The 13,587-nt window shown below is 33.9% G+C and overlaps 2 protein-coding genes across 2 annotated transcripts; one reads left to right on the top strand and one right to left on the bottom strand.

Moving 5' to 3' along the window:
- Positions 1–3,043: 3,043 nt before the first annotated feature.
- On the top strand, positions 3,044–5,967 carry LOC108214319 (protein NRT1/ PTR FAMILY 3.1). The gene is made up of 4 exons (XM_017386258.2): positions 3,044–3,242; positions 3,524–3,741; positions 4,006–4,565; positions 4,656–5,967. Exons 1-4 carry the CDS (start codon positions 3,095–3,097, stop codon positions 5,575–5,577), a joined length of 1,848 nt encoding a protein of 615 aa, XP_017241747.1. The 5' UTR covers positions 3,044–3,094; the 3' UTR covers positions 5,578–5,967.
- A 684-nt stretch (positions 5,968–6,651) lies between these two features.
- LOC108214320 (diaminopimelate decarboxylase 1, chloroplastic) lies at positions 6,652–10,999 on the bottom strand. Its single transcript, XM_017386259.2, has 8 exons — positions 10,455–10,999; positions 9,563–9,737; positions 9,086–9,235; positions 8,313–8,474; positions 7,894–8,079; positions 7,506–7,628; positions 7,329–7,418; positions 6,652–6,970 (listed from the first exon to the last, which is right to left on the bottom strand). The coding sequence occupies exons 1-8, from the start codon at positions 10,928–10,930 to the stop codon at positions 6,890–6,892; spliced, it is 1,443 nt and encodes a 480-aa protein (XP_017241748.1). The 5' UTR covers positions 10,931–10,999; the 3' UTR covers positions 6,652–6,889.
- Positions 11,000–13,587: the final 2,588 nt, after the last annotated feature.

Here is a 13,587-nt window from a genome sequence, read left to right as displayed (position 1 = left end):
TAATAAATTTTGCTCTAGACTTAATTGTTTTTTATTTTGAAAAGTATACTAATCTATAAATTGGAATAATTAACAATCAATTAAATAATAAATTATAAGTAAAATTATGCAAACATATACAAATTTATAAGCCGCAACACCCAAACACTTTAATAACTTATAACTCGTGACTCACTCATCACTTATAATCCACTTTTTCACTTTAAGCAATAAGCAAGTTTTTTTAAACCAAGCCAAACGGCCCCTTAGAATACATGTGGAACAGTATATAAAAATATAAAATCTATAAAAAAACGAAGGAAGTAGTAAATTTATTCTGTCGGAGATCAAAGTTCAGTTTATCTACATGCTAAACTATTTATAGTACAAGTTAATAAAAAGTTAAATGGACTAATTCATTCATGTTATGTATGTGCTTGCTTCCAGGTAGGCCTGTCAAGGGAGCGAAAATCCGATCCGATCCGAGGTCATTTTAGCGGATATGGATTTAACAAAAAAAAATCCGATCCGAAATACGATCCGATTAAAAAAATCCGATAATAATTGGGTTGGATGTGGATTTAGCGTGATCCGATCCGTTTATAACCCGATCCGGTTAATATATATATATATATATATATATATATATATTAAATATTATATATAACATAATAATATATTTTATTCCATTAAGTATAAACAAATTAAAGTTGTATTAGAATTCTAAGGCTTCATATTAAGCTACTTATACTGGTTGTATCTTGACGTACATAAAAATTCACTTTTATATATGGTTACCGAGAGATGGTACTGGTGTTTACTTAAAAACATTATGCTAAGCTGGTCAGCTAGTGTGTCCAGGAGACCTGGAGTGTAAGCTTGCAAATCTTTTTAAATTTTGTTAAGGAACAAGTCAGTTTGTAATTTTAACATTGTTATTTATTTGTATTTTAGATAATTTTAAAATCATATAAAAAATATATATAAGTAACTAAATGGATTGGATATCCGATCCGAGATCCGTGATCCTAATGGATATGGATATGGATCGGCTTAAAAAAAATCCGATCCCGATCCGATCCGAATCCGAACCCGATAAAATAAATGGATTTGGATATGGATTTAGGTCGATCCGATCCAAACCCGATCCATTGACAGGCCTACTTCGAGGTTGGCTGATTGGCTCCTCTGTGGCATAAATTATGTTCTGTTTCTCAGATCTGTAAACTGATGATTTTTGACAACTTCAAGAAAATTCTAGTATCTCCTGCTGGCTGCTGTTCAACATATGCAAGTTGGAAATGCAGAACTGCGGAGAGATGATGATCAACACATGGGCTATTTGGGTTATCTTAAAAAAAATGATTTTTTACTTGAATTAAAAAAATGGAGAAGATTTTTTAGGATTTCTAGGTGTTTTTTATGAGTTTGGACTAAAATAAGGGATAAACCGTTTTCAAAAATCAAAAAGATTATAACTGTTACATGATGTAATGTTATAAAGTAAGATTTGAGATCATATTTTCCGAATCGATATTTGAGGTATTATTATTTGAAATTGTGATAATGAACACCAATACCTGATTCTAAAGATTCTATGTCAATTATGTGACATTTTATCTAGAATTTCATAAAATCAAAATCAGATATAATTTATCAAAATCTTTAGATTATATAAAATCCATTAAAATCTTAGTTGAATATACCCCTTATACATGATTTTACACGGGATTTATAAATTAGACCTCTTTTATACTTTAATCTTATTCTTACTTTTTTCTCATATATTTTGTTTCAAATTATAAATTTGACTCAGTCAAATTTAAATTAATCAGAAAAATCTATATTTAAATCAAAAAATCTGAAATGAATATATATAGGGAAAATAGATTTTTTTGTCACCGAACTTATTATGTTTTTAGAAACTTGCCACTCAACTAATTTTTTTTTCTTTTTGGTCACTGATGTTAGGTTCAGAATTTTTTTTTGCCACTAAAGTTAGGTTCGGATTTGATTATTACCATTATATTAATTCTTTGTAATATTATTAAAATATATGATAACCTGTAATATTTTGATGATTTGATATATGTCTATTTTTATATATAGTACTTTGATGTACTCAAGATCGTTTATCTTCGGTGATAAGAGTTAAACACGCATTTTACGGTTTCTAAAAGTGTACTCTCATAAATTATTTTATTTTTTCTTCCGAATAAAAATTTAGTGTTTGAATTTTTATATGCAAAAAGAAAATCTCATAAATCATTGAAGATTAAGTTTTCCTCTCTATTTATTTATCTTTATCTTGAAAATTATAATAAGATAGAGTTATTAAGAATTATGAGGATAAATTTAAGAGAGATCTTACGCTGAACTAGGTGATTGAAACTTTAATAGTGAAAGATGATGCATCGTATCACTCAATTAGACTTTATTTTATCATGGTGAGCATAAATTATTTGAATTCATTGATTCCATACTGATGATTTAATGAATTTCTAGAATTCTAATTACGATTTTTCCTGATTTTAATATTATATCACCTCATTTTATGTTATTATTGCTATATACAAAGATATAAACGTACATCATATTATCAAAAAATTATATACTATCACTATGTATTAATGATGCTACAAAAAATTATCACAATGCTAATAATCATATCCGAACCTAAGTTAGTGACTAGAAACAAATCCAAACCTAACATCAGTGACTAAAAGGAAAAAAAATTTAGTTGAGTGGCAAGTTTCTAAAAACATAATAAGTTTGGTGACAAAAAAATCTATTTTCCCATATATATAATATCTGAATATCTAAATATCCGATACAAAGACGACAACTTAAATAGAAGAATCAAAATAAGACAGTTCGGGAGAAGTTGTGCAGAGGATAAGGAAAACAATAATAAAGCCCCTCATTCCATTTTAAAGTGGCATACCAAATATTTACGTAGGCACTGTGGACACCAAGCGTGCCTGTTATTACACAGCATTTACACGTGTACATGCGGACACTGAGGCTAGTCAAATCTTGGTCCCAGCCCCTTAACTCATTCTGTATAAATCGACAAGAGTAGTGCAACTAGTTGAACTCAACCAGCTCAAGCTCTATGGAACAATCCGCAAAATCCATGGAGCATTCCGATACAAAAATCGATAGCCAATATGTTGAAGATGATGATTTTGAGGAGAAGAAGAAGAGGCTCAACCATGACAGAAAGAAGCGTGGAGGCCTTAGAACAATGCCCTTCATCCTTGGTAACTTCGCAGCATCTTTTGATCTTGTTTATTGTTTTCGTGTATCGTTTTCGAGTAAAATTTGATGTATGATCTACATGAATTTCTTTCAGTTTGTGTTTCTGAATTTGGAAAATTGATATTGGATTTTGTTAATGATTTCGGCATTATTATGTAAAAATGTTCCAACAATGTTACTCAAAAAGGTAAGGCTGTGTTCACGAGGACGGTATTTATTGTAAGATTATGGATTCAACACTGAGCTAATTCCGGAATTTTTTTGATATTGAAATATGTGACAGCTAATGAAATATGCGATCGATTTGCGGGTACTGGTTTTCACGCCAACATGATAACATATTTGACTACTGAGCTGAACTTGCCGATGGTAAAAGCCTCCAACATCCTCACTAATTTTGGAGGAACTTCCAGTTTAACACCTCTAATCGGTGCTTTGATGGCCGACTCTTTCGCTGGCCGCTTCTGGACAATAATCGTCGGCTCCTTGATCTATGAACTGGTATCTCTCTCGCCTCTATGACATAAACGTGATTGAATTTACTCTGTTTGGATATGTTAGTCTTTTGATTTTTTTCACGTAATTTTAAGAATTTTGACAGCACATTTAAAAATATTATTTAAAAAAAAAATAATTTTTAATGTACGGTCAAAACTCTTAATAATACGTAAAAAGTTCTATTGGGGCTATAACCCAGTGAGGAGCACACAGGGTTCACCAATGATCATAAGGCTCGCCATTTGATCACGAGTGATTTTGTAACAGGGGATGGTGAGCATCACGACATCTGCAGTGCTGCCACAGCTCCGTCCCCCAGCGTGTCCAACTCAGGAGAACTGCACAGAAGCCTCTGGCAGTCAGCTCGGGGTGCTCTACCTCTGCCTGCTTCTCACGTCTATAGGAACCGGTGGCATTAGGCCTTGTGTTGTCACCTTTGCTGCAGACCAGTTCGACATGTCTAAAGCAAAAACAGAGGCTCGAGGATGGAACTTCTTCAACTTGTACTATTTCTGTATGGGATTGGCTACATTGACTGCTCTTACGCTGGTTGTATATATCCAGGATAACGTAGGTTGGGGCTGGGGTCTCGGTCTTCCAACGATGGCCATGGCTCTTTCCATTATAGCTTTTGTAGTCGGCTCTCCTCTTTATAACAAAATACAGCCAGGAGGAAGTCCATTAGTTAGGTTGGCTCAAGTCATAGTCGCGGCCATGAAGAAAAGAAAATCCGTTCTACCTGAAGACCCGAGTCTATTGTATCATAGCAGGGAGCTTGATGAACGTATTTCAATCAACGGAAGACTTGTACATACAAACCAGTTGAAGTAATGGTGGCATAGTTGTCTAATCGTCTACTATTTTGGTATGTTTTACTTATATAATGATGTCTAAACTTCAAATCTTTTGTCTGAAAGGTGGTTTGATAGAGCTGCCATTGTGACCGAAGCTGATGCAAAAGATTCAGATTCCCCAAACCTATGGAGGATCGCAACCGTCCACAGAGTCGAGGAGCTAAAATCGCTTATACGTATGTTTCCAATCTGGGCTGCTGGAATTTTACTTGTCACTTCACATTCACATCAGGGGAGCTTCACCATCCTCCAGGCACGCAGCATGGATCGGCATCTCTCCAAGTCTTTTGAAATCCCTCCTGCTAGTTTGGCAGTCTTCAGTGTTCTGACTGTACTCATCGGTCTTGCCGTGTATGAGCGGGTTTTTGTTCCTATTGCTCGTAGGTTCACAGGGAATCCTGTCGGAATCACTTGCTTGCAAAGAATGGGCATCGGCTTTGTAGTCAACATTATTGCTACTATCGTCTCAGCAGTAGTCGAGTTGAAGCGGAAATCAGTAGCTGCAGAGCATCATCTGCTCGACAAGCCTACTGCTATAATACCAATAAGTGTCTTTTGGTTAATTCCTCAGTATGTCTTACACGGGGTGGCTGAAGTGTTTATGTCTGTAGGACACTTGGAGTTTCTTTATGATCAATCCCCCGAGAGCATGAGAAGTACAGCAGTGGCGCTGTATTCACTAGCAATCTCGATTGGAAGTTATCTTGGCACCTTCATGGTGTCGCTGGTTCACAAATACACAGGCAAAGAACGAAACTGGCTTCCTAATCGGAACCTCAACAGGGGCAGGTTAGATTGCTACTATTGGCTGGTGACTGGAATACAAGTAGTAAATCTTATATACTATGTAGTCTGTGCATATTACTATACTTACAAACCTTTGGAGGAGGTAAAGGAAACTAGCAATGACGGAGATGTGGAGCTAGCAACCGATAAAACTCCATCAAAGCCACTTAATGGTGTCAATGGAAATGCCGATACCTAACCATTAAGAAAGCCTATACAATATAGCAATCTCGGAAATGCTGGTCATATTATGATGTGTTCTACACAAGGCTTCAACAGAAAGCAAAGTTATATGCAAAGTTAATCGACTAGGTTCTCAAAGATTGGGTGGGAGAATATGGCAAGTGCTCTTATTCAAAGAGACACCAGGATTCAGGAACAGGAACATCACTGAGAGGAAGCAGAAATGATTGTTTTTCCTACATAATAAAGAAATGATAGCTTTTCTCCTCTATCTAAATGTATTTACTTGGGATGGTTTGGGGATAAAACCTGTGCCTTTCTGATACAGTAAATATATAGAAATAAAAGTATGTTCAAGTTTTAATTAAGAGCAAAACAGATTAATGAGGGATTCAGGTTTCTTATTCATTGTATGGCTAGTCTAAGATATGCTTTTTAAAGTCTTTAAGATTTGATACTTTAAAGAATTCACTAAAGTTTAAAAATTACTCCCTCGGCAGTATACAAATCGGAGGATGGGACGGGGACAGATGCGACACACATTTTGATGTTTTTATAAAGTATAGTTTTATAAATTATTTTTTTCCGAATAAAAAGTTAATATTTAAATTCTTATTCAGAAAAGAAAAATTTAAAAATAAGTTATCAAACTATTCTTCACAAGAGTATTAAAATGCATACCGAGCAGTGAAAAAAATATTAGAACTGAGGTCGAAGGAGTTGAGTACTAAATTGCGAGGAAGTAAAATGCATTCACAAAATTATTAATATTAAGCATAACCATAACTGAGTGTGTAACCTGAGATTTGTTAAAGAGATCGTCACCATTAGATGTGCTCTTACAAGGAACACAATGCACATAAAATTTTCACCTTATCAGGTTTTTCATTTTTGAGATTCTTCAGCACTTGTGGGCAAGGTTCAGAATTTAGATTCTTATTTCCGAGTATTTCCTTTTTGTTTCACGAACAAGTAAAAATAATAAAAACCACAAGGCACATGTAAGATTTTTCTTACGAATATCATCTAGATTAAATCCATTGGATTTATTTGAGACGAGGCTGCTGTTGAGAAATCCTGCTTCTAGCTCTATTCATAAAGTTTCAGCTTTTTCAATTGTAACACAAAGAATACAATCAACATGCAATGTACTAGCATGTGCTTTTCATGTCCTTTGTTTTGTACACAAGAGTGTACCAAATTAACTAGCATTCTCAAGTCTGAAGATACTGAAAACAATAACAAAGAACAAGCCACTTGACTTGCCCTGCGTCTTACCTTACCCTACCTGATAGGGATAACAATAGCATTTCCCATACAAACCATGTCTAAAGACCTTCAAAGTACCTCATATGGTCAGCAAAAGTCTCACCGTGCCGGATCTTGGACACTGTTCCATCTTCATCAATCTACAATAAGTTACAAAGAAAAAACAAGGAAGATTAAAATACATTACTGCCAAAGGATATACATAAGAAATCGCTAGAACATCTAAACAACATGACGTCCCAAATGCGGTGACTAAATGACTAGTAGTTGGCCGATGAAAAGTTCATCAGGAAGTAAGGTGTTTTTTTTATCACAACAGCACAAGTTCAAATGGACATGTATCATAAAAATTTGTTTACGGAAGTAAGAAAACAGAAGTTATACAAAAATGAATATTTTTCAACCAACCCAGAAAAAAAAAGGGGAAGTGTTGGCTCCTGGAGATGGCAAATAAACATTTGAAACTCTTAGTTAAAACTAAAAATTAAAAGCACAAACCCAGTATTCTGGTGGCCGCATCTTTAGATTGTATGTTGATGCCATGCTCATGCAGTAAGCACCTGCATCATGAACCACTAGTCCAGCACCCTGAAAAAATCAGTCACCAGTCGGTAATATACTGAATACAACAGAAGCATAGTTCCCACCATTCACATTGATATAGTAACACATTACCCTGGCTGGAGTAGGAAGCTCCCTTTCCTTTCCCAAGAAATCTGCGGACTCACAGACCGGTCCAACGACATCAAAAGTAGAAACCTCGGCATCAGGTTGTGCAGGAGAAACTAGCTCTATGTGCTGCATTTAACTTTAACAGATTAGTAAAGTACCGAGAGTAAAAGAAAAACACTGCAAGTAACATAGCTTACTTTTTATAGTGATATAGAACACTATGTTGAGGAAGCTTGCTGTTATTCTTTTAATGAGATTACAAATGCAGCTAACTTTAAAGGGAACTTAATTTGGCTAATTTCTAAAACAACGACATCATATTGCACTATATAATAAAGGGATATCCATGATTGTTATAATAGCAATGAGAATAATATAGCAGAAATCTTACTTGATAAGCATCATAAAGACTAGGACGAATGAGTTCCGCCATGCTGCCATCAATCACAACAAAATTTTTGGCACCGTTCGTTTTTACTCCAGTAACCCGATTAACCAAGCAGCAAGTATTTGCAATCAGTGATCTCCCAGGTTCAATAATGAGGTTGAGCTTCCGTGATAAAACCAACTCCCTAACCTAAAACAACCATCATGAAGAAAAAATTACCTACTGTACAATCTTACATAATTTGAGAAATTTGAAGTTGTTAATACCGGAGACTGATAGAAACATGATATGACATTACATTAAATTAAATATCCTGATACTTGCATCACTAAAGATATTAAACGATACATTATAAAGCGTGCATGTATGCATTTGGTGGAGATGTCCCCAAACAATTTCATGTATCAATGAACGGTACTTACAGTGTCAATAAGATCCCTGGGTGTGGGAAGTATAGCCCCAGCGTGATAGTAATCGATTCCCAGACCACCTCCAATATTCAAGTAATCAATTTCAAAACCTTGAGCTCGAATTTGATCAATGTAGTTCACCATAAGGACTGCAGCATCTCTGAATATATCTACCTTCAGGAAGCAGATAACCACTCTTAATAAGGATGGTAATATTCAACCGATATGACTATCAAGAGATGTAACTATGAAAAAAGAAATGATTGATTCCACAGAGAAATGATTTAGAAGAATAAAAGCAACATGAACAGCATCGAGAATCCATTAATAGCCAAGTTTCGAGGCTCCACCATCCTTTTCCTTGACCAAGTTCATGTGTTTGAAATTAAATCCTCATTTCTCCTATACTTTCAAACCTATGTATCAAAATATATATAACATACCAAAAACATGTTCTTTTGAAAAAAAATAACACGTATACTACGTGCAGCTTAGCAGGGAAGTTACGTGGATTTGATGACAGTTCATGCCACTAAGCAAGTAAATATGTGATATGAGACTATACAAAGTACTAAATAAAGCTCCTGATAATGAGCACCAGAAGCTTGATCTCCCCTCCCACGAACATAGAAATAACAAGTAATACTGTCGTGCCACAAAGAACTCATACATACAGTTTTATACAATACAAGGTCTAAACATATTGCTTTTCCAAAGCTCATTCTGTCCTATAACTTCTTGCAACATCTGTTGATTGTAAATATAGAAAAGTTCAGATGAGATACCTTGGTGATGGTAGATCCAAGATGACAATGAGCCCCTACAAGCTTCAATTCATTTGGATGTGACTTCACAGCATCCAGAAACCATTGTAACTTTTCATTCCTAATTCCAAATTTCGAGCTTTTATTTCCAGTGGCAACATAGGGGTGAACCTGGCAAAATGTTATAAACAATTTCAGTTAATTTAAATTTTACAATTAACACCTGAAGAATGAATAACTTCACAACTACCTACAGGAAACAGCTAGATCTATAATGCAGTTAAATCCTGAAGTCAAGTATTATACTCACTATTTAGAGTGCTACCAGCTACCAGATTGCCCGTGAGACGTGAGTCCTTTTAAGAAATTAATTAAGAGTAGGTGAATTATCTTTCCTCTATTATCTACATATAATTTGTTTCAAACTTCTTTAAATAAATTACAAGATTTTTCATAATCTAACTACAAGCATAAATGTTATAAATGGAAGTCACATGCCTGAGGGTCCACATCGGGATTGATTCGAAGAAGCACATTGACCTTCTTTCCGGAAATCCTAGCAGCTGATACAATATTATCCAAGTCAAATTCACTATCAACATTGACAAAGACACCTTCTTGTGCAGCCAGCACTAGATCCTCCAAAAGCTTTCCATTCCCATTAAAGATACACCTGTTTACAAAACATTACGGGTTTATTGTTTATTGCATACAAGACAAGAACAGATACCATACCAGCAAATTAACTAACATTATAAAGCACAGTCAGATAAACAAGCACAAACCGTAGCCATGAGTAAAAAAAAAATTGGCCAAACAATATCTTGAATTATGACCAAAAAGAGTCCATTCTGAAGAGATTACAGCTGTAGCAAATTACAAGTCACCAAATTTTTTTAGTTCAACGAGCACAAATGCGGTACTTGATTGCTGCAATCTTGACAACAAAAGTGTGTAAATGCACATTTGCAAATTAATGCACAGCGATGGTGAATCAGAAGAGCTATAAACTTCAATACAGTACCATGTTTCTGCCAAACAAGCACAAGTGTGTCCAATTATAATTATGCATAACCCGACTGAAAAAGCATACTCCTAGCTTTTATCGATGATTAATTAAAACAGCATTGCTTATTAGCAAATAAATTATGGCGAAGCATAAGACTATAACCTGTTTTAATCCGACACTTTCATTTCGGCTGCAGTACCCGAAACATATTTGGTTCAATTAGTACTAGTAATGTCACATTTTCTCCCAATGTAAGCAATGAGACTAAAAATGCAATCTTAAACGACAAAAGGCCAATTCCCAATATAAACCAAACTTCATTACAATTTACACATATAAGCACGCCACATATATAAATACATATTAAAACATTGTTCTTACTTAGTAGGATCAAAACCAGCTCGAAGCGCCAACCGGAGCTCATTCCCACTAACCAAGACAGCTCCACACCCCAACTGCCTCAAATGCTCCAGAATCTTGAAATTATTATTAGCCTTAATAGCATACCCAATTATAGAATTCAACCCCTCCAAAGCCTCAACATAGGCCTCAACATTTCTTGTAATTTGGGGCTTACTGTATAGATAAAAAGGCCTCCTTTCAACACTTTCCATAACATCTTGAACCTTAAGACCCTCACAGTACAAGTAGCCATCTTGCTCAGATTTGGTGAAACAGTGCTCAAATTTCTGGGTTTTTGCAGGGGTTTCAGACAAGATTGCCCTGAGATTTAGGTTCTTGAAGGTGGGCTTGAAGGGGATGATTTTGGGGTTTGAGAAAAATGGGGTTTTGAGAGATTTGTGAAGTGGGTTTTGATGGGTTTTTAGGGGTTGGGACAGGAAGTGAGTAGCCGCCATTGAAGTAAACACAAGTGCTTGAACGGGTCTGAAAGTAGAATGATACCAGTGAACACTTTACCAATAAACACTGCACGGGACCTTACAAAAAATAAAATAAAATATTATTGTTTCTAACCGAAAATAAAAAGGACGCTAAAAAAAAGTTAAAATAGAAAATACAGTAAAAAAGAACAAACAGGAAAACTGAAATAGCCTACTCAACACAGCCAGGTTATGTAGAGGCTATATTTACATGATATAAATAATCACCGATATTTAGAATATTATTTCTATTTCACCAAGTTGCTTATTTTTCATTTTTTAATAAAAATTATAATCTCATGTTAATATGTTATTCTAATTTTATTATTATATTAACTTTCTTAAAAAGTACTCTATATAATAATGGAGAGAGGGTTCATAATAATAAATCATATTTTACCAATTTCAATCTAGTTTTACGATATTAAGAGCCATTAATTCGATCTTTGTAGGTTAGTAAAAGATCAACACATGATTTCACTAAAAAAAAAAACTAAAAATGTTACCTAATTCCAATTTTTAGCTTCTAAAGTCCACAGAAGCATTCCTTTTTTTTTTTTTTATAGAGGGCCGATTGGATTTCAAATTCAAATCTCAAAAATTTTTCTGAATTTCTGACTTCTGACTTAAAAATCAAATAAAAACACTACGATTTAGTTTCAAAAAAGAACACTACGATTTCTTTTATCAAAAGATGCTTATTGCTTAACAGGATGAAAGAGTTTAAAGCGTTGTTACCTCCGTCTCATTTTAGTTGTCATTTTTGGGTTTGTGCCGGTCAAATTGACCAAAGTTTAACTCAAATTTATTAATAATTTATTAAGTGAAAAAATAAAAATAATATGTCACCGAAAATAACTTTTAATCTACTTTAAGATATAATTTTCAGTTTTTTAAAATAATAAAATAGTGACTTATAATATTTAGTCAAAAATTAGTCAATTTTACCAATAAAAATAGAAATATAACAACTAAAAAACGGGAGTACAATTAGCCCACAGACCCTTCTTACTTTCATATTTTGTACTTTATCTTCTGTCTATGAACAATTTTTTTATTTATTTTACTCAAACAATAGGAGTATGATCACAAACAAAAAGTTAGAGTACAATGTTTAAACAAAAAGTTAGAGTACATTGTTTAAGATACGACAATTATTAATGATACATGTGCACTAATTTTTATGATCTGTAAATAAATTAATCACACGTTTCTTTTGATCCGTACATGTGTTCAACTACTAATTTATTTTAAGATTATTTGATCTGGTCTATAAATAAATACATGTACCACGAAGTATGCACACTTCCCGGGAAAATCATGATATACAGGACTCCTGCGCAGTGAATAAAGCAGAAATAGTTTCGTATAATTTTATTGCGAAATTTAAACGACAATAATAACAAATATAAATCCTTAATTACATTAGCACTAACAATGTTAGCAAATAATTGAATTTATATTAAAAAAGAGACAGGTGATATTTATTAAAATAGAACAATAAGTAATATAATATGTAAATCAAATATTTGCTAAAGCAATCAGGTACCTACACGGTCGCGCTCAATAGAAAACCCATGATCTAAATTCAAAATGTGTATTTTTTTATTATCCTGTGTGTTCAAAAATAGTTTCAAAATATAATAAATAAATAAAACATTTTTTTATATGCAATTCTGCTAATACCAGAGATAATGATTCTCAAGTTCTCTTTCTTTTTGGAACATGACCATACAACTATATCTTCTTATTCTTTTCTTCTTAGCCGTAAAAATGTGTGGCGGACTTGCCGCAGACTTTTCTTTTTGGCCGTAAAAATGTGCGGCAGACTTGCTGTAGACTTAAATCGGTGACCCGACCCTGTGCAGAAACCGTATCCAGGCTGACTCGCAAAAGACAGAGTTTGTTTGCTTGAACTTAATTCTCTGGCTCTAGAATTTGAAAAGAATATTCAAGAAAAAAAATTGTTGTTAAAATCTGGAAATAAAAACCGGGAATAATTGGTTTGCAAATCTTTAATATCAGAACAAAGAAAACACAATCAAGCGATTAATAATTTTGGACGGATCAGGTGATGAAGCGGGCAGACGAGGTTTGGGGGTATAATGTACATACATGTAAGCGAATAAATAAGCATCAGCAAGCACTAATATCTCATACTTTTGGCTCATTATTGGATGCTTTTCTAGTTGCATCAAGGAATTTATATGAAATTTATGCACCAGTGTGGTACCCAGCTGACGTTATACGCTACTAGTGATCTCTCAATTGGTGCCAGCATGAACCCATTTCACCTGCATACTTGTGAGTGACGTTTGATTAGTTTAAAATTTCTTACCTGAAATGGAAAAGTGAATTAAAAATGAGAAATAAGTTAAAATTTATAAGTTATAAAAATGTTTGGAAAAAGATAGAAGCTGTGAAAAAAAAAACCAACATTCTCGACTTCTAACCTTTTTCTCCGGAACTTTTTAAAAATGCTTATTTTTAATTACACAAACAGATAAAAGAAAAGAAGCCAACTTTTAGTTAAAGAAGTGCTTATTTGAGATTGCCAAGCAAGCACTATATAATTCTTAAAGTTATAATAGAAGAAAAATAATACGACATATAACACTTTCATGAACTGAGCT

This window comes from Daucus carota, chromosome 3 (genome assembly GCF_001625215.2).
Source record: "Daucus carota subsp. sativus chromosome 3, DH1 v3.0, whole genome shotgun sequence".
Taxonomy (NCBI): Eukaryota; Viridiplantae; Streptophyta; class Magnoliopsida; order Apiales; family Apiaceae; genus Daucus; species Daucus carota.
The sequence above is the reverse complement of the archived record's forward strand: the minus strand, read 5'-3'. Positions and strand labels throughout refer to the sequence as shown.